Source organism: Sceloporus occidentalis, unplaced genomic scaffold (assembly GCF_023333645.1).
Source record: "Sceloporus occidentalis isolate IW3139 unplaced genomic scaffold, rSceOcc1.0.p SCAF_2, whole genome shotgun sequence".
Classification (NCBI taxonomy): domain Eukaryota; kingdom Metazoa; phylum Chordata; class Lepidosauria; order Squamata; family Phrynosomatidae; genus Sceloporus; species Sceloporus occidentalis.
Window position 1 is genome coordinate 47101440 of NW_028316982.1, and position 27441 is coordinate 47128880.

Sequence of the window (27441 nt, forward strand, 5' to 3'; positions counted from 1 at the left end):
GGAACCAAACCCAAGTGGCTACCAAGAGCCCACTATATTTACAGTAGCAGAGCATGGAGGCAAACATCAGTTTCTGGTAAACAAGGCTGTGCTTTTAGTGCTTTGATGTTCACCTCACCACAAGCTCTTTTTCAACTGATTTAGTACTGATATATGTGTAAATCTCACATGATAAATTTGTTCAGTCTGAAGTGTAGATTTTCATAAGCATTTCAGTTTGTATGCAAAGCCTCTGATGAGTTGCTTTGCTTGTTTCTTACAGCATGGCAACACGCATTTGGCAGCATTCAGTGTTACTAATGTAGTTATATGCTGAATGAATAAATCATTACAATCCTGGCAGCCAACTGATGCAATTGCTATTGGTAATGCATTGCAGGCATCCAATTCTTACCAATAAGTCCCACTGTTAAAGTAATAGGTAACAGCATGCACACTCAAATAAAAAGACCTTGAGAATGCAAACAAAATATGGCATTTTCCAACAGCCCTTCAGTATTTTTCTAGGGATTATTCCTGCTCTCTGCCTGTAGCTTTCAAAGCAGCAAGTTGAAGATCCCATATAATACAGATATGGTACTTGTCTCAGTGCCTAGTAATAGTGCATTTTCTGTTCTGGCATCATATCAAGAACATACGCAGTTTGGAAACATTGCTTTCTGTAATTAGAACTCTCCAAAATCCCCCAACCAACATGCTCACTCTTCTTGGCAATCTAGAATAGCCTTCAATGTCTTAGGGTGCATCCACACTGGAAAAATAATCCAGTTTGATGCCACTTTAACTGCCATGGCTCAATGCTCTGGAATCCTGTGTACTGTACTTTCTTGTGACACCAGAGCTCTCTGACAGAGAAGGCTAAATGTCTCACAAAACTACTGTTCCCAGAATTCCATAGCACTGAGCCATGACAGTTAAAGAATCAAACTGGATTATTTCTGCTATGTGGATGCAGTCATTGACTAAAGTCCCACAATTCCCAGCCATGCCTCTAAGCATTGGCTTGGGGGAAGATAAGCTTGATATTCAGACATCTGTTTTATGGAACTTTGTGGCTACATGAAAACAATGGTCCCCTGATAAATTTTGATCTGCAATTAGCTGTTCAGAGACATAGAACCTTATCACACTCACAGTTTTCCCGTTCCGTTCCTGTTGACAAGGCAGACAGATCAGGAAACGGGCTGACGACGAATGCTATCGCATTAAGTCTTCTTTGCATTATGTGAACGCGAAAAGAACGATCGCTATCGCACACCGCTAACGGAGAAAATGACCTGTTGTTGTTTTTGGACCTCGCTGTGAACGGATATCACCGCACAGCCAGGTCCCATCCCAATGACGCCCCAGCCATCCTGTCTTTGTGCATGCGCAGTTTTCTAAGAAAACTTTTACTTTTGTCCTACATTTGTCCTACAGTTTGGTCTAAAATTTGTCCTACATTTTCTCAATGGTAAAAGAGGACAATTATTCCAAACCTACCATACCTACCTGAAATCTTTTTCTGGTATCAAACACTGTTTCCTGCCTTATTTTTCATATAGACATCTCTAGATGTTCTATAATTTTGAGGAATGAAAGTTGTTAAAACATCTTGCAAGGGAACCCGGTAAAGGAAAGATATCATGATGGCCCGTCATAACTGTAGGGATTGGACGGGGATGCAATTGGAATGCCTAGGATATTGCACACAGAGGATTTTCCATTCTCATAACATTTACTGGTGAGGGAAGATGGAAGAGAATCATCGGGGACATTTTATGCGAACAGAACGGAACGGGAACCCATTGCAAATGTCTCGGTAACAAGGCTATGCAATAAAATCTGTTCCATTCCGTTACCATTGAGACCTCGGAACGTTTACAAACATGTGTGCGATAAACTTCATAGTCATGTTAGTCTGGGAATATCGGTGTGCAAAGGGATTTTATAGCACCTTTGAAATTAACTGTGTGAAAGAAATTGTAGCATCATCTTTTATAGATCTAGTCTACTCCCTCAGATGGAATTAATATACAACAATAATACATTTTTAAAAAATTGCTCCTCTTTCATGACACTCAAAATCAGGTGTCTGAGGTGCCTACTGATTTTGCACAGTGTAAACAGCTTGGATTATGGTTGGAGGTTTGAACACAGAAAGCAAAATTCAGCTTTGGGCTTCACCAGAAAACAACAACAAAGAAATGGAACAAAGAATGAGCATGAATCGTGTAGCTCCCTGTATGTTTAGCAACAAGTAGTGTTCCCACTCCCAGCAATGTAAAACAGAAGTTCATTGCTTTTTCACTGTTGACATTTCCCAGAATTTTTCAAAGGGAAAGTATGCGACAGTAAAAACAGCTTATATTTTGGGCACCTGTATGGATTTATAGTTCTGGAATGACAGCAACATTTTCCCCTTCACTCTTACAAAGGAGTCCTACAGGGTAATGAGCTGTTTGTTTATTACTAAAACCCCTTTAGTCTGAAATGAAGGTTCATAAAGGACTTGTCATCACCAAAACAAAGGTGTGTGATATGCAGTAACAGCAGCCAGAGAAAATGAAAAGAGCAGGCAAGAAGCTGAGAGATAACTTGGGAAGTTGACAGTCCTCAAGAGTTTTGCATGACAGGGCTGGATAAGGGAGCAGAGATTAGCTTGCAAACAGTTAGAGCGCTAAAACAGAAGTCATCTGTGAAGATTTTCTCCCCTGGCTGCACAATGCTTTTGGTGAGGTGTGTAGGAGTGATTGAGAGATACTGTGTTATTTGGCTTGCCATTCTGTGTGCATGTGGAGGCTTACACTCTGTAGGAAGAAGAATTGTGTTGGTTTCTCTCCTCCCACCCCAATCGTGTAGGCATGGGATTTCCTTGGCTGTCCTAGTGAAGGCTTAGTGTCCTTTGCAGGTGGAATTGATGAAGGACTGTTCAAAGAAGACAGTGAGTCACATAGGAGAGTGGGAGTAAGAAATCAGTAAGAACTGTCAGCCCAGTGAGTGTGAGGATGGCTCGCTGGCCTCTCTTCAGTCACCAATGCAGACTGGATCTATCACAGTTCTCCAAAGAGATGTTTTCATTAACATAGGCTTACATATGAAAATAGTTTTTTCCCCTCTTAATTAGAAGTGAAGCAAATATTGATTTACTTTTGTTTACACCCATATTTCATTTTTATGTAATCCTTAGCAAAGCCTGGCAGCTTCACATAGACTTTGAATAATTGGACTGAAAAGGAGGGATGTTTTGGAGCAGATCTTTGGTTCAAACATTCAAATTGCATACCAGAATCTGAGTGCAAAGATGCTTTGATCCTTACTAAATTCCTATGCAGAACAGTCATTCTGGGTGTTTCATTCCATGTAGGCCAAGGGTGGGGAATCTCTTTCAGCCCAAAGTCCAAATCAAGTCACCTGTTCGCTTATGGTAAACCCAAGAATTTCATAGGGTTTCCTTAGGCAAGGAATTCTCAGAGGTGATCTTGCCAGTGGTTTCCTTTGAAATACAGCCTACAGCACCCGGTATTCTTTGGCAGTCTCCCATCCAAGTACTAACCATAGCTGACTACTTAGTTTCCAAGACCAGACAGAATATGATGATTTTAGGATATTTAGGTATCAAACATAAGTCCTAATGAACAACAATGGGGAAGATACCATACCAGGCAGAATGCCTGGGCAGGAAGCCAATCTTGGCATTTTTTAGTTTCCTCATTTCAAAAGCAAAAAGTTTTCTGGGTGAGAAACAGATAAACAAATGTTTCTAACACTTATACAATCTGTCAGACTGCAGCACTTAGAGCCAATCATGGACTGAGCCAAGAACACAGACACTCTCATTTGCACTGTTTGTAATCCCCAGAATGGGTGAGAATACTTAGACTTTACATGGAAATGCTGATTCACAGGCAAGAGTCAAAAATACTTTCTGAACAGGCAGAGTTAGAAATACTCTCTGAAACAATTATTATAATTATAGCTTATAACAATAATGGCACTACCTTTCTGCAGTGGTGGGATTGCATGCTCCTGAGAGGCAAGAGGCTATACTCATGGCAACAGTGTTGCTCCCATGTCAGATAGCCTTTTGCTGAGGAGCCAGACTAAATGTACTAAGCAGCTACTGGCAGCAGCAATAGAGAATGTGTGTGTGAGAGAGATACTGTTAGATGATCTCTCAAAGACAATGGCAATAAGACCATAGCTAACACTTAGTACTGTATAGAAGATGGCACAGTAAATCTCTTTTGAAGGTCTTTTACTACTAAAAAAAAAAAAAAAAAAGCTGTGATGAGACAATCTTAAATGAAACAAGAGACAGTGCCAGAAGATGTAACTCCCAGGTTAGATGGCACTCAAAGAGGTACCGGGGTTGAGCAGAGGACAACTATGAGTAGTACTGTGGCTAATGATGCAACTGGACTCCAGCAAAAAGGATGTTCAACTGTTGACATGCTCAGATGTGAAAGGATAGTTCAAAACTGTCCCACACATATTGTAGGCACATGGAATGTGAGAAGCATGAACCAGGGGAATCTAGACATAATGAACCAAGGAAAGGAATGTATAAGCATTGTGATATTTGGGGTGCATGAGCTAAAGTGGACAGAAATGGGACATTTTGAATCAAATAATCACACCATATTTTACTCAGGAAATAAAAATCTAAGGAGAAATGGTGTGGCATTAATAGTGAAGAGAGATGTAGCAAAAGTAATCAAAGGATATAATGCAAAGCCTGACCAAATAATATAAATAAGGAAAAAGGAAAAATTCATCCATATAACCATATGCTCCAATAACATATGAGAAGATCACATATGATATAACATATGATATAAAATATGATATGAGAAGACTAGGACTTGAAAGGGCAGGTATGAAGGAACTTGATAAGATCAGTAGGTGTAATGGCATATTGTCAAATTGTAAAGTTAGGATTGTCCATGCCATCGTATTTCCCATTTATATGTATGGTTGTTGGAGCTGAACAGTGAAGAAAGCAGATACAAAGAAAATCAACACATTTGAAATGTTGTGTTGGAGAAGGGTTCTACAGATATCATGGACTACTAAAAAGACAAATAAATGGGTTCTAAACCAAATCAAGGCTGAACTCTCCCTAGAAAACAAGATGATGAAACTGAGTTCAGGCATATTATGAGAAGACATGATTCACTAGAAAAGACAATAATGGCGGGATACAGACCGCCCCTTTGGGGTGGCCTGCACCCGCCCCTTTCCCTGCCAGATTGGGGCCTGAGCAGCCACAGTGGCAGCCACAGAGGCCCCGATCCGCCGCTTTTCCAGGCCTCGGGGAAGTGGCAAAATGCCACTTCTCCCCAGCCAGGAAAGGGGTGTCCTTGGGGCTTCATGCCCCAGGACACCCCAGGGAGCCACTGCCAGGAGAGAAAGGGGCCACTCGGCCCCTTTCCCCCCGGCTTTGTTCCCGGAGCCATTTGGTGGCTGCAGGAATGAGGCACTCCCCAGGAAGGAGCTCCGTTTTGGAGCTCCTTCCGGCGCCACCAATAGGGCACCCTATGTGCCCTGTAGTGGCGCGATCACGGCACAGCCGTGCCATGATGTTTGGACATGGCACGGCCATCATGTCAAAATGGCGGCACCCATCTGTACAGGGCGCTGCCATTTTGACACATGGAGTATGTGCTAGGATTAGGGAGCATCTGTAAAGGACACTCTGAGGCCACCCTAGCACGTACTCGGTATGTGCTAAAAGGCCCGCCTGGAGAGGGCCAATGCTTGGTATATAGAAGGCAGTAGAAGAAGAAGAAGATCACATTACAGGTGAATAGACTCCATCAAGGAGGCCATTGCCCTGAGCTTGTAAGGGTGACTTGGAGGTCTCTCATTTATAGTTACCATAAGTTGAAGTTGACCTGAGAGCAATTAACAAAATATCAACAATAAGAACAATAATGAATAACAGCAATGCTGATTTAATGTAATACATCAAAAATGCTACCCAATGCTGAAATGTATGTAAGTGATTAGTATGAAACTTACACATTACCTCAACAAATAAACTAGGACACATGTTTCCAAACACCACACACACTGCCTTTAAAATAAAGCAGTTCCTACAAATATTGTGTAAGTCCACTGTCTTTCAACACATGCATTTCTTAACATATTTTCCTAAAATGTACATTTTAATGCCATTATCAGAATAGTTTTTGAGCTGCTAACTTCAGCACATATTTTGAAGAGCAATTTTAAAAAGAGAAATGTTTTCCAGTATGTCCATTTGTTTAGGAAGAACAGATCAGGTTGTGCCCATTTGAAAGGCAGACCACATCAAATTTTCAAGGTCTTTGTGCTTAAAACTCTCAAACATCTCAACAGGTAGACTGCAGAAGTCCACAATGCAATTCTGTGGTATAATTTACCAACTACCCACCAGACAGGGTTCGGATTTTTGTTGTTGTTGTTGTTAATGTAAGTATACTGCTTCTTCCGAGAGCACTTGCACAGTTTTGAAAAACAAACATTATTTGAATGTCAATAATTTTTCCACTTCAGCAGCACATTGATTGCATGAGAAAAATGTTAAGCTTATTTTTGGAAAGGAACGAAAACAACAACTGTCAAATACTGTTGCAGATTCTACCTTGGGGTCTATGCCCACTACACAGTTACAGAGATTTGATCCCACTTTAACTGCTATGGCTCCACTGTATCGAATCATGGCATTTATGGTTTTAGGAGATACTTAGAATTCTTTCCCAAAGCTCTCTAATGAAAGTGCACTCTGGAATACTAAGTGCCTCATCAAACATCCCAAAATTTCATAGGACAGAGCCTTTAACTGTTAAAGTGGATTCAAACTGGTATAACTCTGTAGAGGGACTACACCCCTGATGTTTCAAGAAACAGCTGGAATTTTTGCTATAAGCCAATGGCTTGCTGTAGTCATAGGTTGGTTGATATTTCCTCATTGAGAGCTATTGGATAATATCTATGTAGTGAGGGAGGGCAAGGTGAGGTGAGGGTTGGTTGGACAGAGACACAGTCAGAGGGAATGGAGGACCCAGGGAAAGAGGAAGTGGAGGAGGTGAGATCTTTGGGGAGAGGTGTAAAAGGTAAGGGAGAGGTGAGCGCATGGTGGAGGGGAAGATGTGGAAGAACGGGACATGGAGAGGCAGTCGGAACAGGGAAAGAGAAAGTAACCAGAAGCCCAAGGAGAGAAGGACACCCAGTGACTCACTGAGGAAGGCACGGGTTGTTGAGAGTCAGGCCCCACGTGGATGTAAACTTAAGGAACCTCAAAGAAGAGGGGGAATTTAGCTATCCCCAGAAAGGGGTGTGGAGGAACTCTGGAAGGGGAGTGGTGGGACCCAAAGGGAGAGCTTTGGGAACAAGCCCTGGTACCCTCAGAACAAGACAAGTCGGAGCTGGAGGTGTTAGAAAAGTGCTTCAGGCCGAGAGCAGAGCTGGAAGAAGAGTCACCGTGAGGAAACAGAAAGTTGTTTTGAGACTGTGTTTATATTCAGGGTTGGGGCGTTATTTTGTTAAGTTGGAAGAGTTTAGTAAAGTTTAAGTGCATACAAGCCGCGTGTCTGCAAGTTTGTAACTCACACCTGGGATAGTGTGGCCACGTGAGTCCAAGATGTCGCAGGGTGCACAAGCCCCACCCACAATCTACAATGTTGATCTTAGACTATTTAGCTGCTGCTGCTGCTGCTGCTGCTGTTTAAAAAGCAGATGCAATATGGAGAAAATATAAATATGTAAATTGTAAATATAAAGAAGCTACCAATAAAATTTCCTAATTTTTGGAGAAACAGAGTGAACTGATCTGCTCCTTTTTCTAACAATTTATACTCAGAATCCAGAAAAGGGGCCTAAAGGTGGGAAAGTTTTTTGTCAGTACTAATTTAACTTACCTGCTACATTGTTTTGAGCAATGATTCTCATACGTAGCAGAACTTCCTACATTTCACATATTAAAACCAGTACATGTGACCAAGTAAAATAGGAATATGGTCAAAATGGAAAAGTTATCAATGAGGAAAACACACCAACTAAGAGATGCTGCAGCAATTTGCTTTTGCCTGAGCCTTCTGGAAAGGGCATAATTCTGCTCCATTTTCTCCTCCCTGCTGAGCTAACAGAGTACAAATGACTTTTGCACTTTGTGCTCACTTTGCAACAATGGAAGTAAACTGACGACAAAGAGGAAAGAGGGGAAAGAGGACAAAGAAGCTGAAACATTTTAAAAGCATCTTAAAATTGGGATGATAGAGGATTAATTGGACTATCCAGAGCTACTACTGCACCAGCACAGCTGCCATATCTGTTAGGGAAACTGGTTGCATTATAGACAACTAGGGGAGATGTAACTGAGGAGGCATGTGCTTGGGCTGGGACTGCAGGGCTTCACCATTAGTACTTGTGAACTGAGACAATTACCCTGTCTTCACCTTCCGCTCTAGACAACATCCTATGGAACCCTGGAGTTTGTACATTAGGAAAGGGCATTTGGAGTAATCAGCCAGAAAGTTCTAGTGCCTCACCAGAGGATTTTGCATGAGATTTTGCCATGGTAGTTAAAGTGGGATCATAGAACTGTAAGTGTATAATGTGAATGGACCCATAGAGTTTTTGCAAAGCACAGGCACTTCTAGTAATGCTTCAGTGAAAGTTTTCTAAATATGGCCCACTTCCTTTTCTCCCAGCTTTCCAGCATTGCCCCTTTCATCCAGTCTCATAAGGGAGAACAAGTGGAAAGAGACTCATAGATGTGTGTGACAATATTAAGTGACTTGTCTGTAGCAGAAATGGATGGAATTTCTGACAGAACTGTAACATTTGCTGGGTTTCTAATTCAGGTCAGCACCAATTTCTTCTCAAGGTGCTGGAGGTGCTTCCAGTCCAGGAGCAGGAGGGACTCCTCCACAGACCAATGTGACCAGCAATCGGAGACTGCAGCAGACACAAGCACAAGTGAATGAGGTGAGATTAGTGTTAAGATATATTGCATTTCCTTTATGAGTTTCATAATTGTGAATTACACCATCTGTTAAGTGATATATCAATCTTGATCCCCGTTTGGAATTTGCCATTTACTTGTAGTGATGAGCCATTGGCCCAGGGTGAGCACTCAGTTGACAAACTATGCAATGGTTGTGGTAATATGGTCTCCCCCCCCACCCTTAAAATCTTTATGTGAATTAGTGGATAATTAGAACAAAAACATGGTTCTGGGCATAGTCTTCTGTGTCCCCTTTGCGTAAGAATTTGACTCACACCCAATTCACATCCTACTAGCAATATACACAGGTGTAAGTTCACCTTGTGTCTACATGAACCTCCTTTTTTATTGTTTCAGAGGTTGGTATTCACTTACATCTCCTGCAATGATGTGGACATTTGAAAAGGATTTAGAGGTCTTAGCAGGCCACGGACTTAGCATGAGTCAACAATTTCACAGCAAAACACAGCAAAACATAAAGGAAAAAAAGGCTGGGCTGCAATAGAAATATATTGTCCAGATTGAGGAAAATAGCAGTACCACTCTATTCTGCTTGGTCAGACCACACCTGGAATCCAGTTCTGGGCACCACAGTTCAAGAAGAATACCAACAAACTGGAACATGTCCAGAGAAGGGCAAACAAGATGATCAAACACCTGGAAACTAAGCTTTATGATGAATCACTGAGAAAGATGGCTATATTTAGCTGGAGAAGAGAATAAATGAAATAATAAAACTTTTCTTTCTATCCCGCTTTTTGTCAAGACAATCAAAACAGCATACAAAGACTTAAAGTGTGACATGATAGCTGTTTTTATATATCTGAAGACATGTCATGTAAAAGGTAGAGCAAGCTTGTTTCATTGCTTCAGAGACTATAACATGAACCAAGGCGTTCAAATGACAAAAGAAGAAGAGATTCCATCTAAACATTAGGAATAACTTTTTTTTTTCTTTTAAGGTAAGAGCTGTGTAACAGTGGAATAGATTACCTCAGGGGGTGGTGGGCTCACCATTTTGGGGAGTCTTTGAGAGATTGGATTAGCATCTTTCAAGAGTGCTTTAGTTTTGTATTCCTACATGACAGGGGATTGGACTAGATAACTTAGTGGTCTTTTCCAACTCTATGTTTCTATGACTCATTGTTGCACTGTAATAGCTTCCCTATGGCCATTCTGTTGCTGCTGAGAGAATCTGGGAGCATCTGGATATGTTCCCCCAGCCAGATGCAAACTGATGACATTATCTGATGAGACCTCCAAAGGATCCCAGTGGATCTCAGTGGAAAAGGTCTTCAGTCTTGTTACACCCCCACCAACCCTCACACACACTATATATGATGTTTCCATATCTTCATATCTGGAGCCAGGCATTTTTAAAGAGGTTACAATGATCTTTGGAACATCAGGAAACTTTCCCATGGGAAGGACACATTGACCTGAAGACATGTGAAAGGTCTGGGCAATAAAAGTTAAATGGATTTGCTGATCACTCTGTCCCCAGGCTTTCCTTATATCCTCTCATACTAGAAACAAAGGCAATGGTAAGTAAGCCTGTACATCCTACCTACCCCCTGCCATGTTCCCAGCCAACATCTTCATCCATCTGTTTTGGGGTTGCCCTAAATCCAATCAATGTTTTTATTACTCCAAAATTAAAGCCATCAGTTGTTGCAGAATCCATTGTCAATGTTCTGGGAAGACCATCAGGTCTTTGTTATCTTTCATGATAACACCTAGTACTTTTTGAGGCTAAGATAATAGTTGTAAATATAAGGCCCCCAGACATAGCTTACTTGCACACAGTTTGAGTTTACAGTCTGCCCATGGACCATGTGTGCACAGAGAGCTTCTTTCACTCACTGTGTTGCCCTCAGATGCCATCTGAGCTACACCTTGTTTTCTGTGGTTTCCTCATCAGGATAGGTAAATATTACGCCTTCTACAGTCTTTAACTTCCCCTATCTAATTTCTATATCTCTATTTCAGTTACCTCTATATGATGTTTCTGTTTAAGGAGTTTATTGCACACTGTTTAAAGTGACTTGCTACATTCGCATTTAATTTTGAACCTGGATCTTATCACATGTGTCAGGGGCTGCAGCCTGGGTCCCAACCACACTTATCCAGCATCTTTTCAAAACCAGGGGTTTGCCATTTTGAAAAGATCCTGGATAAGCACAGCTGGGGTCTGGGATGCATCCAGGTTGCACTCACCCGGCCAGTGGGGCATGTGATAAGATCTGGCTTCAAAATTTAATGTGAATGGGGTAAGTCACTTTAAACAGCATGCAATAAACTCCTGAACTGCTAATGTGTGTTTGGGTGCACTCTTTCTGAATAAAACCCTTCTTATAATCACCAAACATTGAGTCCTCCCATGGTTAGTTCTAGTATACATAGGTGAAAATGATCCTTAAATTATCCAGCCTCTTGCAAGCCTTCTTGATCTAAACAATTCCCCCAAAATTAAGGAGATGCTGACACAGCTTGTGGGCACCCCAAGTCCCCTCACCTTTGTAGGTAACAGTCTGCATCTGACTTTGGGAGCATAGCTAGATGCTTCTCCGATCCCATTCACACTCACTCTCAACCACTCAATGGCTGTTTGGAGTTATCACAGTGGAAAAGTGAGTCTGGGTGGTGGTGACAGGGGAGCTGAAACAAATTCTCACATGCAGAACTGTTATGTGATGCTGAGCCATACAGAATTTTTAACTTAGTGTGTTTCCAAAGCAGAACTGCACACAAAACAAGCCATAGTGGTTATAGGACTGTTAAATCCTATACCACATAAGAAAAGTAGTGTTGCTAGCCAGAGGAACAAGCCCAAATTACAGATCAGTTATATAGTTAAGCACACTCATTTTACATTTAGAAATCTGAGGCTACAATTTGTCCAAAGGGCAATCAGGAAATCCAAACCAGAGAACTCAGAAATATGCAAGGCTAATAACTGAAGAGTGAGAGTCAGACCACAAAAGACAACTCGAATCAAAAGCACACATTAAAAGACAAAGGAATTAAGCATGTTAAAATACTGATCCATTTCACAGAATAAAAATACTGAATACATGCTAAATATTTTTCATACATACATTATTCTTGTGTCCCTATATTTGTGTAGTCTCCCTTAAACTGTCTTCTACATGTAAAGCACAAACAGACACAAGAACCTAGTGAGATGACGAAGCTCAGCTCAAATGTAAACAAGCATAGTCAGTCCCCCTTCTTTCATACATACAGTATATGTGACAAAGAAAACATGGCACAGACACACATCTGGTCAGAATGATTGCATCTATGGTCAGTTTTTCTTGATCAGTTGTCAGCTATAGCAGTCTGCTGCAGCAGCTTCACATAGGTTCTAAGACAGGAAAACTGTCTCATAGATTCATAGAACCGTAGAGTTGGAAGAGACCACAAGGGCCATCCAGTGCAACCCCCTGCCATGCAGGAACTCTCAATCAAAGTATCCCCGACAAATGGCCATCAAGCCTCTGCTTAAAGACCTCCAGGGAAGGAGACTCCACTACACTCCGAGGGAGTGTGTTCCACTGTCGAACAGCTCTTACTGTCAGGGCTCCATGCTGAATTTCCTGTGAAATTCTGCTGATGAAATTAGGAAGTACAATATCCCTACAATAAAAGCATTTTCCTTTGGGAAACTGCATATTTGGTTTGTGAAAAAATGTCTGGAAAGTCAGTTACAATATGTTGCCATATTACAAACATCCTTTAGATGGCACTAAATGTCCATACTATAGAAATTCATAATTCCAGTAGAGAAGCATGCTTTGCTTTGTTGGTTTTGATACCAGTAGGTACCATTTTCAACAACCAGGGAGGGCAATATGCCTCATCTTCCTGTTAACATCAGTATGTATGTATGTATGTATGTATTTATTTATTTATTTAGGTATTTATATCCCGCCCTTCAGCCCTAATGGCTCTCAGGGCGGCTTACAATTAATATTTTTAACCAGACAATTCCCTGCCCTCAGGCTTACAATCTAAAAGACACGAAACAAAAGGAGAAGGGAATGATGGAGGGAAAGGGGATGAGGTCCAGTGGTTCTTCTCTCCCTCTGAGGCCTGGACCAAGGCAGATGGATTGGAGGGAGGGCTCTTCCTTCTTCCAGGCTAGTCCTGATGGAGCTGGACCTGCCTGGTGAACTCCCTCTCAGCCTGTTCTCTCCCTCACCGGCCGAAAGATGACAGTACTCACTTCTCTTCAACCACTTGGCAGGAGGATTAGATTGGATGGCCCTTGTGGTCTCTTCCAACATTATAATTCTATGATAACTTGTATCTGGTGTTTTAAGCATGTTATAATCCACCATGGGTCCCAGTATTAGTAGAAAGAGGAGACTGAAGTAAAATGAAGAACATACCCTTGGTGCAAATCATTGTGAACCAGTATTCTACACAAAATAGCCTCATGCATATTTTCACCAAGCCTTATATTTGAATTTTCATTCCTCTGTCACCATCCAATAAATGAATGTTTTACTGACATGTTAGGCTTGCTAACAAATTGGTATCCCAATTGCAGGTGGTGGACATAATGCGCGTCAATGTGGACAAAGTATTAGAAAGAGACCAGAAACTTTCTGAACTTGATAACCGTGCAGATGCTTTGCAAGCTGGAGCTTCTCAGTTTGAAACCAGTGCAGCTAAACTGAAGCGGAAATATTGGTGGAAAAATTGTAAGGTAAAACTTATTAATGGATAGTATAGCATGGTCTTCAAGAGAAATTTCAAGTGATTTGGGCAAAAATGCATATCATCTTATACGTTATATGTCCATGTATATCATTACATAGCCTACAGCCTTTCATAAATGAAAATCAAAACACTTGGGACCAAGTATCAGAGTGTGGTCAAGATGGCAAAAGTTATTAATGAAACAGTTTGTTTTGGGCTGAGCTTACTGGGAAAGGCATGGTTCCACCCCCTCCTCTCTCTTTGCTGAGTTAATTCAGTACAAACTACTTTTGCACTTTGAAATCAGTCTTCAGGAGTTAAAGAAAGCTGAGGACAAAGAGGGAAAGTGGGAAGAGAAGAAAGAAACTAGGGCATTTTAGAAGCAGCTGAAAAAGCTGGACAACAGAGGGTTAATTGGGCCTGTAGCAGTCAAGTTGGACATTTGGAGAATATAGCATTAGTTAGAGACAATAACAATTTTATCATATGACCATCCATGTTTATCTTGTTGGAGAGAGAAAGGCTTAGGCAAATTTAATAGTTTTCATGCAAAATGGCACCTTTTCTGATCTTAAATGGCTTTTTCTTTCCCTATTCAATGAAGCATAGAACGCTTAGGTCTGATGCGATTACCAGTGCCGTCACTTGGGTTGGCATCACCCAGTGCGGTAACTCATGGTCTCACCTCCACCCCAGTGACCTCCTTCCATATTACCATACAGAATTAGTAGTGTGTGTGTGTGTGTGTGTGTGTGTGTGTGCGCGCGCGCTAATATTACTCATAAATCGAACAATGGGATCTTGTTATCCACTGGAGTTTGGCTCCAAGATCCCCTGTGGATAACAAAATCAGTAGATGCTCAAGTCTCATTAAATATAATGGCATAGCAAAATAGTGTCCCTTATATCAAATGACAAAACCAAGATTTGCTTTTTGGAATTAATACTTTTTGGGAATATTTTCAAGCCGTGGATGCTTGAATTCATGGATAAAAAATACGTGGATAAGGAGGACAGACTGTAATTCCCATGTATCACTGTATGTAATGGTAATAGTTGTGACATAAACAAGTAGAAAAATTAAATCTGTACCTTTATATTACAATATCATGGGCTTATTAGCCTAAATATATTTACATATACATAGTTTCATATGGTTAATGTGAAAATTTGGTAAGATATGATTTTTTTTAAAAAAAATTAAAAGAAGTTAAAACAAAAATAAATTCTTAAAAGTTTTAAATTGTTTTTAAAACACAGGGCCTGGCCTCTCCTTTTCCCTTCCACTGAGCTTCATCCCATTCAGACCATCTCTTCAGCATTTTAAAGGGATGCCACCACCTGTGAATGCCACAACCTGTTTCTACCAAAAGGCATGTTTGGGGACTTGTAGTACCACCCCCTCCTTAGGTGGTACAGTCCGCAGCCCTCCCAGCCTCCTAGTGACACCCCTAGCTATTACTGTATTGTTTTGTTTTATGAAAATATATTGGTGGGATTCATAGTTGTGTGAGCCCCTCCTTTCAAATTCTCCCTTTTGGGAGAAGTTCAGGAGAATCATTAAAGTCAATAAAAATTAGATTTTAAAAAATAAATATTTTAGGGTCTTGTACTGTTACCTAATCAGTAGGACTCCAGGACCCCTAGTTTTTCTAGATCCAGCAAAAAGGTCCCAGGGATTCACAAACTATGGCCTCAAACAGACAGGCCAAAAAAAGTACAGTCGGCCCTTCTTATACACAGATTTTTTATACACGGATTCAAGCATACACGGTTTGAAAATGTTCCAAAAAAGTATAAATTTACCTTGATTTTCCATTTTTTATAAGGGACACCATTTTGCTTTGTCATTATATTTAATGGGACTTGAGCATACACCGATTTTGTTATACACGGGGGATCTTGAAACCAAACCCCAGCGTATAACAAGGGTCCACTGTAGTTTCAGGCTGCTTTGGGGGTGTGGCAGTAATATGAACCACACACACTGGAAGTGGTTGGAAACTGCATTGTGACTGCTGCAAGGGAGGAAAACCTGAACTGAAAAGAAGTGGAAATAAACCACTCTTGCCTCAAAAGTGCACATCTTTGACCCTGTATATAAATGTTCCAACACAAAACCGGTCCCAAAGGAGTGTTCCTTCCTAATTCTAACCCTAAAGCAGCATGTATATGTGAACCCATGCAGGTGAACATTTTAAAAGGACAGAGCTGGCAGTCAAGGCAGCAATGCAAAAAAGGGAAAGTATGACACCTCCAATGGCTATAACTACAACATACAGAAGCCAGACAGTCCAAGTCAGGGCATGGGATGAAGGGGGCTGTGAAAGGAACATGTAGGAGGGCATGATTGTGCATTGTCAGTGTTTTACTGGGCTCGCCTCTGCTCCAGTCTCCTGTCCCAATGAAGCGTTGCAGGTGCAACTGTGTGCACCATCAAAGGGGGCAGCCTTCTAATGGGATTGCATCTAGGTAGCAGGCAGTTGCCAGCAGTGTGTTTCAGTTATGGTGTGCATGAATGGTGAGGGGAATTTTTAAAAAATCACCCAGCAGTATGGCTTGATGCTGTGCCACGCAGTCATAGTATGTGCATGTGGGCTTCCTTGGGAGTGGACAGTGCAGTCAGCGGGGTCTCCGCTCACTTTTGGAAGAAGTAGCTTTGGGCAGCTCTTTCCTGCCTATCTTCTTGACCCCTATGTCTAACAGCCTGCAAAGACCTAAATCCAACTAGAGTAGACCCACTGAATCAATGGGATTAACATATAAGTGCTGAATTATCAAGCTTCAGTTGATTCATTAGATCTGCTGTAGCTGGGACTAACAATTGGTTTTAAGATACACTACCTGGTACTCTCTAAACATGTTGGACGATAGTTCCTATCATCCCCTTCCAACATGGCTATGGTTGGAGGGTTGGACTACACCTCCCATAACACAGCAGTTGAACATCACACCCAGCCAATATGGCCACTGTAACTTTTCCAAGGGGTGTCATGAATATTGCAGATTTATACTTGAAAAAATAAATTCAAACTTACCTGCCAAACTGTCATGTACTGACTGTGATGTGGTAGTGAAAGATGAAGGTAAACCATGGTCCTTTTAATTATCATGCTCTTGGAGAGTCTGGGATTGCAGAAGCACTTGTGTTAGAAGATAAATGTTTATTTGTTTGGTGTATTTATTCATCAAATTTGTATTCTGTCTTTCTCCTAGCAAGGCACCCAAGGTGGCTAAATCTCCACAGTACAGATGAGAGTGACTGAATTCTGTTGTTTTTTTCTTATTCAACTCTCTTTTCAGATGATGATCATCTTGGGTATTGTATGTGCTGTCATTCTTATCATAATAATAAGTGAGTAGCACTTTTTCCCCATTTTGTTTGACATCATTTTTTTCCTGAATATTAATGAGTGAACAAAACATAAAGGGCAGCTGGTTGGGTCTGTGTCAGCAGGGTGGCAAATCCACCTGTGGGTTTTAGCTTGAACTTTGAAAGAAATGAGTTCAGTACTTTAGATAGCTCCTTTAAACTTCAAACTAAAACCCAGAATAGATTCATAACCCCACTGACATGGAAACCACCAGCTGCTACGGCAAAGCATTCACAAAGAGGTCTGTTGGGAATTCTCCCCTACCCACATTCCTGTCATGGGAAACTCAAAATAATGTATCACTTGCCACTGGAGAACCACTTGGTTTTTCAAAGGAGCTGTACAGCTTTGTTTTCTCAACAGGAAAGGCAAAATCCTTTTCATGATTAAGTGAAACATTTGCCTAATTATAAAAGCTCTTCGTCTTCTTGAAACTAACAGCGACAGCAGGGTCAGTCATTACATTAGCTCATTGTTACAAAATCTAGACAAAGCCCTTCTGATATCTTGGTAAACATGGATTATGGTTCGTAATAGCAGGAAAGCTCAAGACAAGACCATTTTCATCATAAGATATTTATTTCAAAATTATGGATGTATATGTAATGCTTGTGTTAGCAAGACCTGCTATTAAGAGAGGGGTTTAGTATAATTGGAATAGAACATTGCCACTGAAACTATGGATCTCACTCCAAAGCGAGGCTGTGAATCATGAAGACATCCATGTTATTGGACTGCAGTTCTCAGCATTCTTAGGGACAGTAGTATAGCTAATAAGGAAGAATAGGGAGAATTGTAATTCAGCAATGTCTTAAAGGGTTGCAAGATTTCCATCCCTGTTGAAGAACAGTCAATAAACTAATAACAAAGGCTTTGTTTGGAAGTATGTCCTGGAAAAACTGGACACAGGATTACAGTTGTTGTTATGTGCCTTCAAGTCAATTTCCAGTTGATAGTAACACTATCTATCACAGGGTTTTCTTAGCAAGATTTGTTCAGAGAGGATTTGTCTTTGCCTTCCTCTGAGACTGAGGGGTGACTTGCCCAAGGTCACCCTATGGGTTTACATGGACAAGCAGGGATTCAAACCTTGGTCTCTTAAACCACTACACCATACTACCTCATCCTGGAAATTAATTTGGCAGTGTAGGTGCAGCTCATATTTCTTAGATGACTTAGGGGTAGCAAGAGGGTTACCCAGGAGCCCAGTCTGGACCTGGTTCAGAGCATAATATGAGCCAGCTTGCTTATACATGGATAGCCATAACTACTATATCACAGCAGTTAGAATTAGGACAACCGTCACCCTAGAAGTGACTCTGGATGTCACAACGTTAAGTGGTTACTTCATACCCAAGTTTCTCATATTTGAGTACCTGGCTACAGGAACAGTGCAGAAATCAAGCACAACTTCTTCATGAGAATCAGCTCCCTTGACATGAATGAACTGAAGGTAATAATTGATCCAGGGCAAATCAAAGTGGCAGTTTACATATATTTGTTTTTTAGCAAATTAATTGAAAGGGGACATTATGGTGTCCTTTGATAATTGATAACTCAAGAACAGTTTGTACTTATGCTCAGTTTGTACTACTGGACAAACCACTTGTTTTTTTATTGAACCCACTTCTTTTATTTTACATCCATCTTTCCAATATACTTACAATGTATACATAAATATATCTATATCTCCTATATCCCTCCCTCTCCTCCTCCCCACCATACATATACCCCCTTCCCCTACTGCCCCTTCCCCTCCCTCCCAATCTATTCCCACATACATTCTCCAACCTATATTTCTCTCTTCCTTCTTATCTATATCTATATCTCTATACATATATTCCTTCTGTACCTCAATTTTTCTTTATTTCCATAGATCCTTTCTTAGTTTCTTCACTCTGATTTTCCTATATTCTTGTCCCAATACTGTATTACTATGTTCCAATCTTCTTCTTCATCCTCCTTGCTCTCCTTTTCTCCTTAGGAAGAAAAGATAGGAAGAGTTTTCAGTAGATAAAGCCTAATGAAGGTGTGATAGGAATGGTTCATGAATACAAAATGGATTTAAAACATTCCTGCTTCTGGAAGTACAAGTCAGCACTGATCTTTCTAACATGATGAAATAAATGGTTGTTCTTATGTAATGGAATTTATATTATATTATATTATTTATTGAATTTATTTCCTGCCTTTCTCCTGAGATGAGATTCAAGATAACTTACAATAATTTTTTTAAAATATTAAGCTAAAACATTAGTTTCCAAAATTAGAAAAAAGAATTAAATAATAATACTATTTTTAAAATACGACTAAAAACATTTGAAACATATTTAAAACATAATTTTCAGTAAAAGGTTTAAAACATAGCAAACCACTACACACACACACTACTGCTCTATAATTAAAATTTAAAGGCCTCCTTATATTAAAAAAAAATGTCTTCACCTGCGGCAGAAAAACAGAACGAGAATTGGTGCCAACCAGATCTCTCAAACAGCCTGAGAGCAGCTGCTGAGAAGACTGTATTGAATCCTCACTAAGGGCACATTCACACTCACTTTTTTGTCCTTAGGAGATTTGGAACTCCACACTGAAGCAATACCGGATCACTGTTCCCATTACATTTTGCGTTTGCAAATGTCTCCAAGGCATTTTAACCCTGTGTTATTTACACATGCCTGGACAGCCCCTTTTGCCATGGCAACCACCAGTATCTCCCAGCCTATACTGACCAGAAAGTGGCCAGCAGCTTCAGAAGCCTTCCCACTACTCCTCTTCCACCTCCACCCCTTTGGAAAAGGTTCAGAGGAGTCAGAGCAGGGTCAGCCAGGTGATCCAGATCAATTTGGTAGTGTATTCACACTGTTGAAGATACAGAATGATGTGGATCTTTCAAGAATACTTGGGGAGAAACACGGCACCAAATATCCCAGGTTAAGTGGGGGGGTTTTTTGGGGGGGGGAATCCTCCCAGCCTAGCCTCCGTCTCACTCATTTCAGCACTGAAAAATGGACTTCAAGTTAGGTATACACAAGACATTCTGACCATAAAAGCTGCTGAGTGTTGAAAAAATTGTGAAGTAAATTTTGCTGGGAATCTTCAGAAGGATCAGACAGAGGCAGAGGTTGAAAATAATCCATTGCAATTAATTTGTTATCCCTTGTTTGTTTAAAGTTCAAACACCAATTCAAAAATTCATTAGTTTAACCATTAAATGTCAACAACATTACTTTTTAGTAGGGATCAATATTTTCTGCTACTTCGACTTGCTAATGGCTATTTTTTATAATTTTTAATGATTTTATAATGTAATAATATTCAATAAGGTAATCAATAAATCTATTTTATAAAACTTTCTTAATACCAACAGGTTACCTTCTTTAATGAGTTACTATTAAGGTATTTATGCTTGCACTATAGTTTCTAAACTCTGAAGAACTTGTTGTCATGACTTTGGGGTCAAGCAGATGGGTGGCTTGGGTTCTCCAGCAGGCCTTTGGCTTCTCCAGCTGCGAGCAAGCCCCAGTTGATGCAGGACCATGGTGATCAGTTGCCATGGTCCAGAAGCCAGCCACTGCCACAGTCTCGAATGGATTGCTGCAAGGAGCAGCTTTTTGCTTGTATTTTTCTTGCCAGCTTCGGGCTGCCTTAGGTGGCCTCAGCACAACTTTTGGATGATCCAGGGGCATGCGTCATCTGCACGCCATGACCCCAAAGTGACCCAAAGCAGGTGCTTTTTGCCCATCTGCTTCAGGCCCTTGTTACCTTTTCTCGCTTAAAGGAACTGGCTTCAATATGCAGGGAAAGGGGAAGAAAAGTTAGGCACTGTCAACTGACATTTGCAGACACCAGCTGGGAGCAGCTGGTTCTGCTCTTCCTTCATTTTCCCAATGAGGGGAAGCAGAAAGAGTGGCAAAATCACAAAGGAAAATTTGTCTATGCTGCACTCTTCATTCTGCTGGGAAGAATCTGCTTCAATCAAAGAGGACTAGACTTTCGGCAGTGACCCAGCGTTCCTTTTCAGCAGTTGCTCCTAGACTCTGGAATGACCTGCCGGATGAGATCCATCAGATTACCACCTTGGAAACCTTTAAGAAGGCTGTTAAGACGGATCTCTTCTGGCAGGCCTTTCCAGACTAGGTCCACCTTTATTTACCTGCCCCTCCCCTTCTTTTCTCCATCCCCCTTTCCATCCTATCTGGACTCTGCTATACATTTCTTACTAATCTTCTGTTGATTTTAACTGTTATTTTATACTATTGTTTTAATGTCTTTCTGATTTAATCTCTTTTTAGTATTACTATGTTTATATACTGGGAGAAATAGCGGTTTTAAGAATTTTTAACTGTATCTCATTTTATTGTAATCTGCTTGGATTCCAAGTGATTAAGCGGAATATAAATTATTATTATTATTATTATTATTATTGATAAATATTTAGTAATCATCATAATTTCCTTCAGGATAACTCCTGGAGTGGGATTTAGAGGAAATGACAGGACTTTCACTAGATCTATATGGACCAGATAAGAGACCTCAACAAATTGAATTAGACCTGAGGCCCTATGGAGAGGACTGATGTAAATTATCCCTACATTTCTTTCCATGTTATTGCCACCTTTTGTTCCCAAGTGTTACTCGATGTACTGTGGGCCTTACTTATATGCGGGGGATCTGTTCTGGACCACAACCACCCCACTTATGGGAAAAAACACGTAAAACCATGTACAGCAAGCCCATGTATGGCACGGGAGCACTGTAGTACAAAACATGGACAGAACAATTAAAATATGTTTGTTTGTTTATTAGCCACATCTACTTGCCACTTTGAAATCTGGATTATTAATTCTTTTTCTCCCCATTCTTCTTTCTTCCAGTTTATTTCTCCACCTGAAATACTAAGGACACATGGTTTGGCATGTCTTTGTTCACACTGACCTGTTTTCTGATAATCCTTCCAATGAAACCTGCTTTTTAATTCCTTGTGTCTTGGAGCTCTTACTTGACAACATTATGTAAGAATTCAATGTAGTGTTACTGTTTTGTTTTGTTTTTAGTATTATCTTGTTTCTATAAGAAACTGTGCCAGCTGAATACTGCCAACTTGTTCCACACATTGGTCTCTAACTGTGTCTTAAAATGTGCCCACACTGACCTTCAAAAATTCTCATTCTTAGAAGAAGAAAAAACCAAATTGTTTCTGAGACAAATAAGAATAGTCACAAAGCCCATACATAAATAGGTTCAAATTAAAGTGGGCCACAAGATCCATTAGTATCAATAACTGCTTACTGTCATAAAAGCTGAACCTTTACTAAATATGTGTCACATTGCTTGGGCACATTATAAGTATACATGCTTTGATGGTTTCTTAATCTCAAAATCTGTGGTAGTTTTAATTAGGCACTACTTAAAATGGATGTATGCCTAAATCTATCAGTGTTTCTTTTTATTCTTTTGCTTATTCCCATTCAAATAAATAGTTAAATATTTGACACCACAAAGGTGATGAGATGCTGCCAGATAAATATCTTCCCAAGCATACGTGTGTGAGTGCATGCTCTCTCTCTCTTTGTCAAATATGTTTTCCTCTGAAATTCCTATGAAACATATTATGAGTCAATGAAAAAATCATGTTTGTTTATTTCTTTTATTTATTTCTCATTTGTAGTTTCCCTCAAAAAGCCCAAGTTGCCTACATGGCACGGTCCTATTTTACCCTTACAGCAACCCCATGAAAAAAGTTAGGGTGAAAGAGTGTCTGGTTACAATCACAATACTTTACAACTAAGCAAAGATTAACAGAATCTACCTTTATCATCCTGCACTGAAATCGGCATATGACAGATATTGGAAACATCCCTCTCTATAGGTCTCAGAATGTACCAACCAGCATGGCCACAAATCAGGAGACCTAGGAGTTTCTGGGAGCTGTTGTACAGAATTTCTCTCCCTCTCCCCCCTCCCACAGCTAAACTCTGGCACATGACATCCTTGTGTAGCCGTTGGACCCCCAGTATCTACACAGGATCCACTACTGAATATGCCTTTTTAAAACAAAAAAATGCTGGCACTCCAATGTGTCCTATGTAGCTGGATCTGGATGCTGCCATTGAATTGTCCAAGATATAGTGGAGTGATACTAGGTCTGATTAAATATAGGATGGGGCTTACGCCAACCAATGTAGGACAAGGTCCAGTAAAAATCACTTTGCTGATGACCTTCTCCCAAATCTGGAGCCATCTATATCTGGCATGATCACATTCAAAGAAGGAAACCTGTCTTTCCCAACACTGGACTCCAACTCCCTTCACCTCCAGCCAACATTTCCAATACCTGGGGTGCTTGCTGGGATATCCAACATTTGGAGAGCCACACTTTATCCACTCCTGCATCTAACTAGTACACCACACAGGTACATGCAAACCACATCTAAGAAAATTACACTAGAATGGGCATTGCTGGGAGATGGAAATATATATAAATTGACCTATGGACAGTTGTTGTTGTTGTTGACTAACTTCAAGTAATTTCTGACTTATGGTGACCCTAAGGCAAACCTATCATTTTAAAAGTATACAAGTGAGGAGGAATAAGCAACACATGCAGATGAAAAGCTTTGGATTTATATTATTCTTCATTGCTTAGTGTTTTCAGATTCTATTTATACAAAAACTGCAGAAACCCATATCATTAATTCAATGGCAAGGTCACTTTGCAAGTTGCTGCTGTTTATCTCCTTTTGATATGTCTTGTTTATTTTGACTCTTAGATTAAGAGAATAAGTTAACACAGAACATATGCACCAGTTGGTGAATATGTCATATGTTCTGAATTTTGAAAGAGTTTAATTCTTTGTAATGTAATCAGAGACCTTGAAATTGTCCATCCAGTTAATGTCAAATTCAGTTGCACACAAGTCATAGATTTCTCTACTCAAATGAAAGGTGTTGTAGTTCTGCTTATTGCATACAAATCTGTCTGTGCATATAAATTAGTATATGTCATTTTTAATGAAAATTTGTGATGCCTCTCAACTATTTTATGGGACATGGAAGTGGCCATCTTACTCAGAAGCAGAAACATGTTTTCTCTTCACCTCAACACTCAACCCACTTGCAAATCTGCACTTTTCACAAAGGGGTAGGAATTTGTGGTGCAGGGAGAATACTAACAAAATAAACTCCATCTACCCATTTTGGTTCAGAATTAATCCAGTACCATAATATACTGAAATATTCCATTAATTTGCAGCCTGAGGTACTTATTTCCTGGTGGCTAGATTGCTAGTTTGATAACAATTAGCAAAAAGTCATTGCCATGTACCCCAAAGGAACCCACTGACTTAGTGTTTTGCTGCTGAAATCACACACTGAGACCTGGGGGGAATGCTTGTATAAAGATAATTCCTGATTAAACTCAGGATCCTATCATAATGAACCCCAAGAGGATATATAGATTGTTTACTACTAAGAATAAAATTATGATTGTCTGTGTCCAACCTTTCTCTCTTACTGCTTTTACCAAGATGAGGTTACAAGAATTTACAACCCAATCAAATTTGATTTTGATGACAGCAATTATGATGAACACTTCTACTTGACCCTACCAATTCACCACACATCAGCTTCCCAAATCTGCACTCTCCCAATGCATTGTAATAAAATCCCCACCATTCCAGCCAGTGCTTGAAATTGTGCAAGCATTGGGATGGAGGAGGTTGTAGTCTAACATATTCTAAGGCAATATGATTTCAATCCCTTTGTTGTTATTGTTGTTGCTGTTAACTGCTGTGAAATCAACTTATGATGATGCTATGAATGAGAGACCTCTAGGACCCCTATCATCAGCTGCCCTGCTCAGGTCTTGCAGAGTCAGGGCTGTAGCTTCCTTGATTGACTCTATCCATCTGATATGTGGCCTTCCTCTTTTCCTATGTCCTTTTTATCTTCCCCAGCATTATCTTTCTAGTGAGTCATGTCTTCTTATGATAGGGCCAGAGTGCAATAGCTGCAGTTTAGTCATCATGGCTAAGTTCAGGCTTGATTTGCAACAGGATCCGTTTATTTGTCATTGTAGCAGTCCACACTATCTGCAAAACACCTCTCTTGCACCACCTCTCTAATGAGTTGTTGTTCTTCCTATCCACTTTCTTCACTGTCCAGCTTTCACAACCGTAGATATAAATGAGAAATACAATGACAGCCATAGACCATCCTAATTTTAGTATTCAGTGACATATCTTTACATTTCAGGGTCTGGTCTAGTTCCTTCATAGCTGCATTTTCAAGTTCTATTTTTCATCTTTTTCTTGGCTTCTTCTGATTCTTCTTGAATTCCATCCCTGGTATACAGTATAATATATGTGTGTGTGTGTGTGTGTGTGTGTGATATACACTCATTACTACTATTACTACTACTTCTGCTTCTTCTGTGCCTTCAAATCATCTCCAACTTGTGGTGATCCTAAAGCGAACCTATCACAGGGTTTTCTAGGGCTGAGAGTATGTGACTCACCCCAGGTCACCCAGTGGGTTTCCATGGTTGAGTAGGGAACTGAACGCTGATCTCCAGAGACATCATCAAATGCTTAAACCACTACACCACACTGGTGCTCTACACACACACATACACATTCACATGCATATACATTAAGCAAAAATATCTGACAGCGATCCTGTCAGTGTTTGATGCATTCAGATCTGCTTGGTGCAGTGTCAAAAATCTGGCAACAGCTTCTCTGTTTTCCAGCTGACTGTTCCTGAAACTGTTTCTTCAGTAAATTTGTCTCCTGCCATTCATTACAACACTTCAATGCAGCTGATTTCAGGGACTTTATCTTTTCTTTATGAACCGGAAGACCACTACATTAAGCACCTATGTGCACAAACAAAAGGGACTCAAGTCACTCTCTGTGGTAGCAGCTTCCCATTGAGGTGACATTTAAAAGGCTACATCTGTGAATGAAAAGAGAGAACTGTGGCAGTCCAATTACATGTGGCTTTGTGAGTGTAAACACCTAGTTATGAAGCAGTGAGTCACTGAGGCAGTAACCTCATTCTGTCACAAATTCTAACATGCACCACTTCTTTAACGTGCACCACATCTCCAGAAAATCCTCAGTGAAAATCTAGTATGGTTTAATTGAGAGAAGAACCATTATTAACAACTATACTTGCCTATTACATTCAAATAATTTATATTCACACCAGAATGATATTTGATACAGTGTGTGTAATAGAAGTATGAATTTAGAGAACCACAGTGTTCTTTTCAAAAATGGGTTTTTCGGGGGTGGTGGTATTGGGTGCTTAGGGGGGTAAACTGCATGTAGCCTATGGGCCCATTATTCTAACTCTTGGCCTAATGGAAAGCATAGCTTTATGGTGTGATTAATTTGCTATTAGTTTTTTGTTTTTTGACAAGGAAACTATAATATTCTAAGAATTTATGACAAGCATTTTGCCCAAGGTACATCTGCACTACACAGTTGTACCAGTTTCATACTACTTTAAGTGACATGGGTCCATTCCAAGGAATCCTTTAATCCTAGAGTAGGACAGGCTAAAACAAGATGAAAGAGATCCATCAGCAGCTCTCTCATCTCCTTAAATTCTGGAGGAAATTAGCTATGGGGAGCCTTTATTCAGATTTGAGCTGGGAGGATGTTGTATACACAGGGAAACAGCACAGGGAGGAATTTTTGGTCAGACCTCACCTGGAATACTGTGTCCAGTTCTGGGCACCACAATTCAAGAAGGATATTGACAAGCTGGAGCTTGGTCCAGAAGGTGACCAAAATGGTGAAAGGTCTGGAAACCATTCCCTATGAGGAGTGGCTTAAGGAGTTGGGCATATTTAGCCTGGGGAAGAGAAGGTGAAATGATAGCCACACTTAAAGATATGAAGGGATGTCATATTGAGAATGGAACCAGCTTGTTCTCTGTTGCTCCAGAGATTAGGACACAGAGCAATGGATTCAAGCTACAGGAAGAGATTCCACCTAAACATTAGGAAGAACTTGAACTATTTGATGGTGGAATTGGCTGCCTCAGAGTGTGGTGGAGGTTTTTAAACAGAGGCTAGATGGCCATCTGTCGGAAGTCCTTTTGTGTCTTCCTGCATGGCAGGGGGTTGAACTGGATGACCCTTGTGGTCTCTTCCAGCTCTATGATTCTATGAATAGACATCTAACTTCCCACTTAGGATATGGCTCCCTATTATTTAAAAAGAGAATACAATTACAGATCTCTCATCTCATTGGGTTTAGTAGTATAAGTACTGCAAAAAAAAAAAAAAAAAGCTGCCTGATAGTTAAACCAAAGAAGATGTCATACCCATTTAATCTTAATTCAGAAGCTAAACTCACTTTCATATGCTGTGAAAAT

The 27441-nt window shown here is 40.3% G+C and overlaps 1 protein-coding gene across 1 annotated transcript in view; it reads left to right on the forward strand.

The window, feature by feature from the left end:
• The window catches only part of LOC149318232 (vesicle-associated membrane protein 2-like), a 49711-nt gene extending 22362 nt beyond the window's left edge, over positions 1-27349 (forward strand). Inside the window, exons 2-5 of the mRNA XM_089509266.1 lie at positions 8829-8952; positions 13527-13685; positions 16982-17033; positions 21930-27349. Coding sequence (XP_089365392.1) covers positions 8829-8952; positions 13527-13685; positions 16982-17033; positions 21930-21946 — 352 coding nt within the window. The 3' untranslated portion in view covers positions 21947-27349. The remainder of the gene's footprint in view (positions 1-8828; positions 8953-13526; positions 13686-16981; positions 17034-21929) is intronic.
• Positions 27350-27441: the final 92 nt, after the last annotated feature.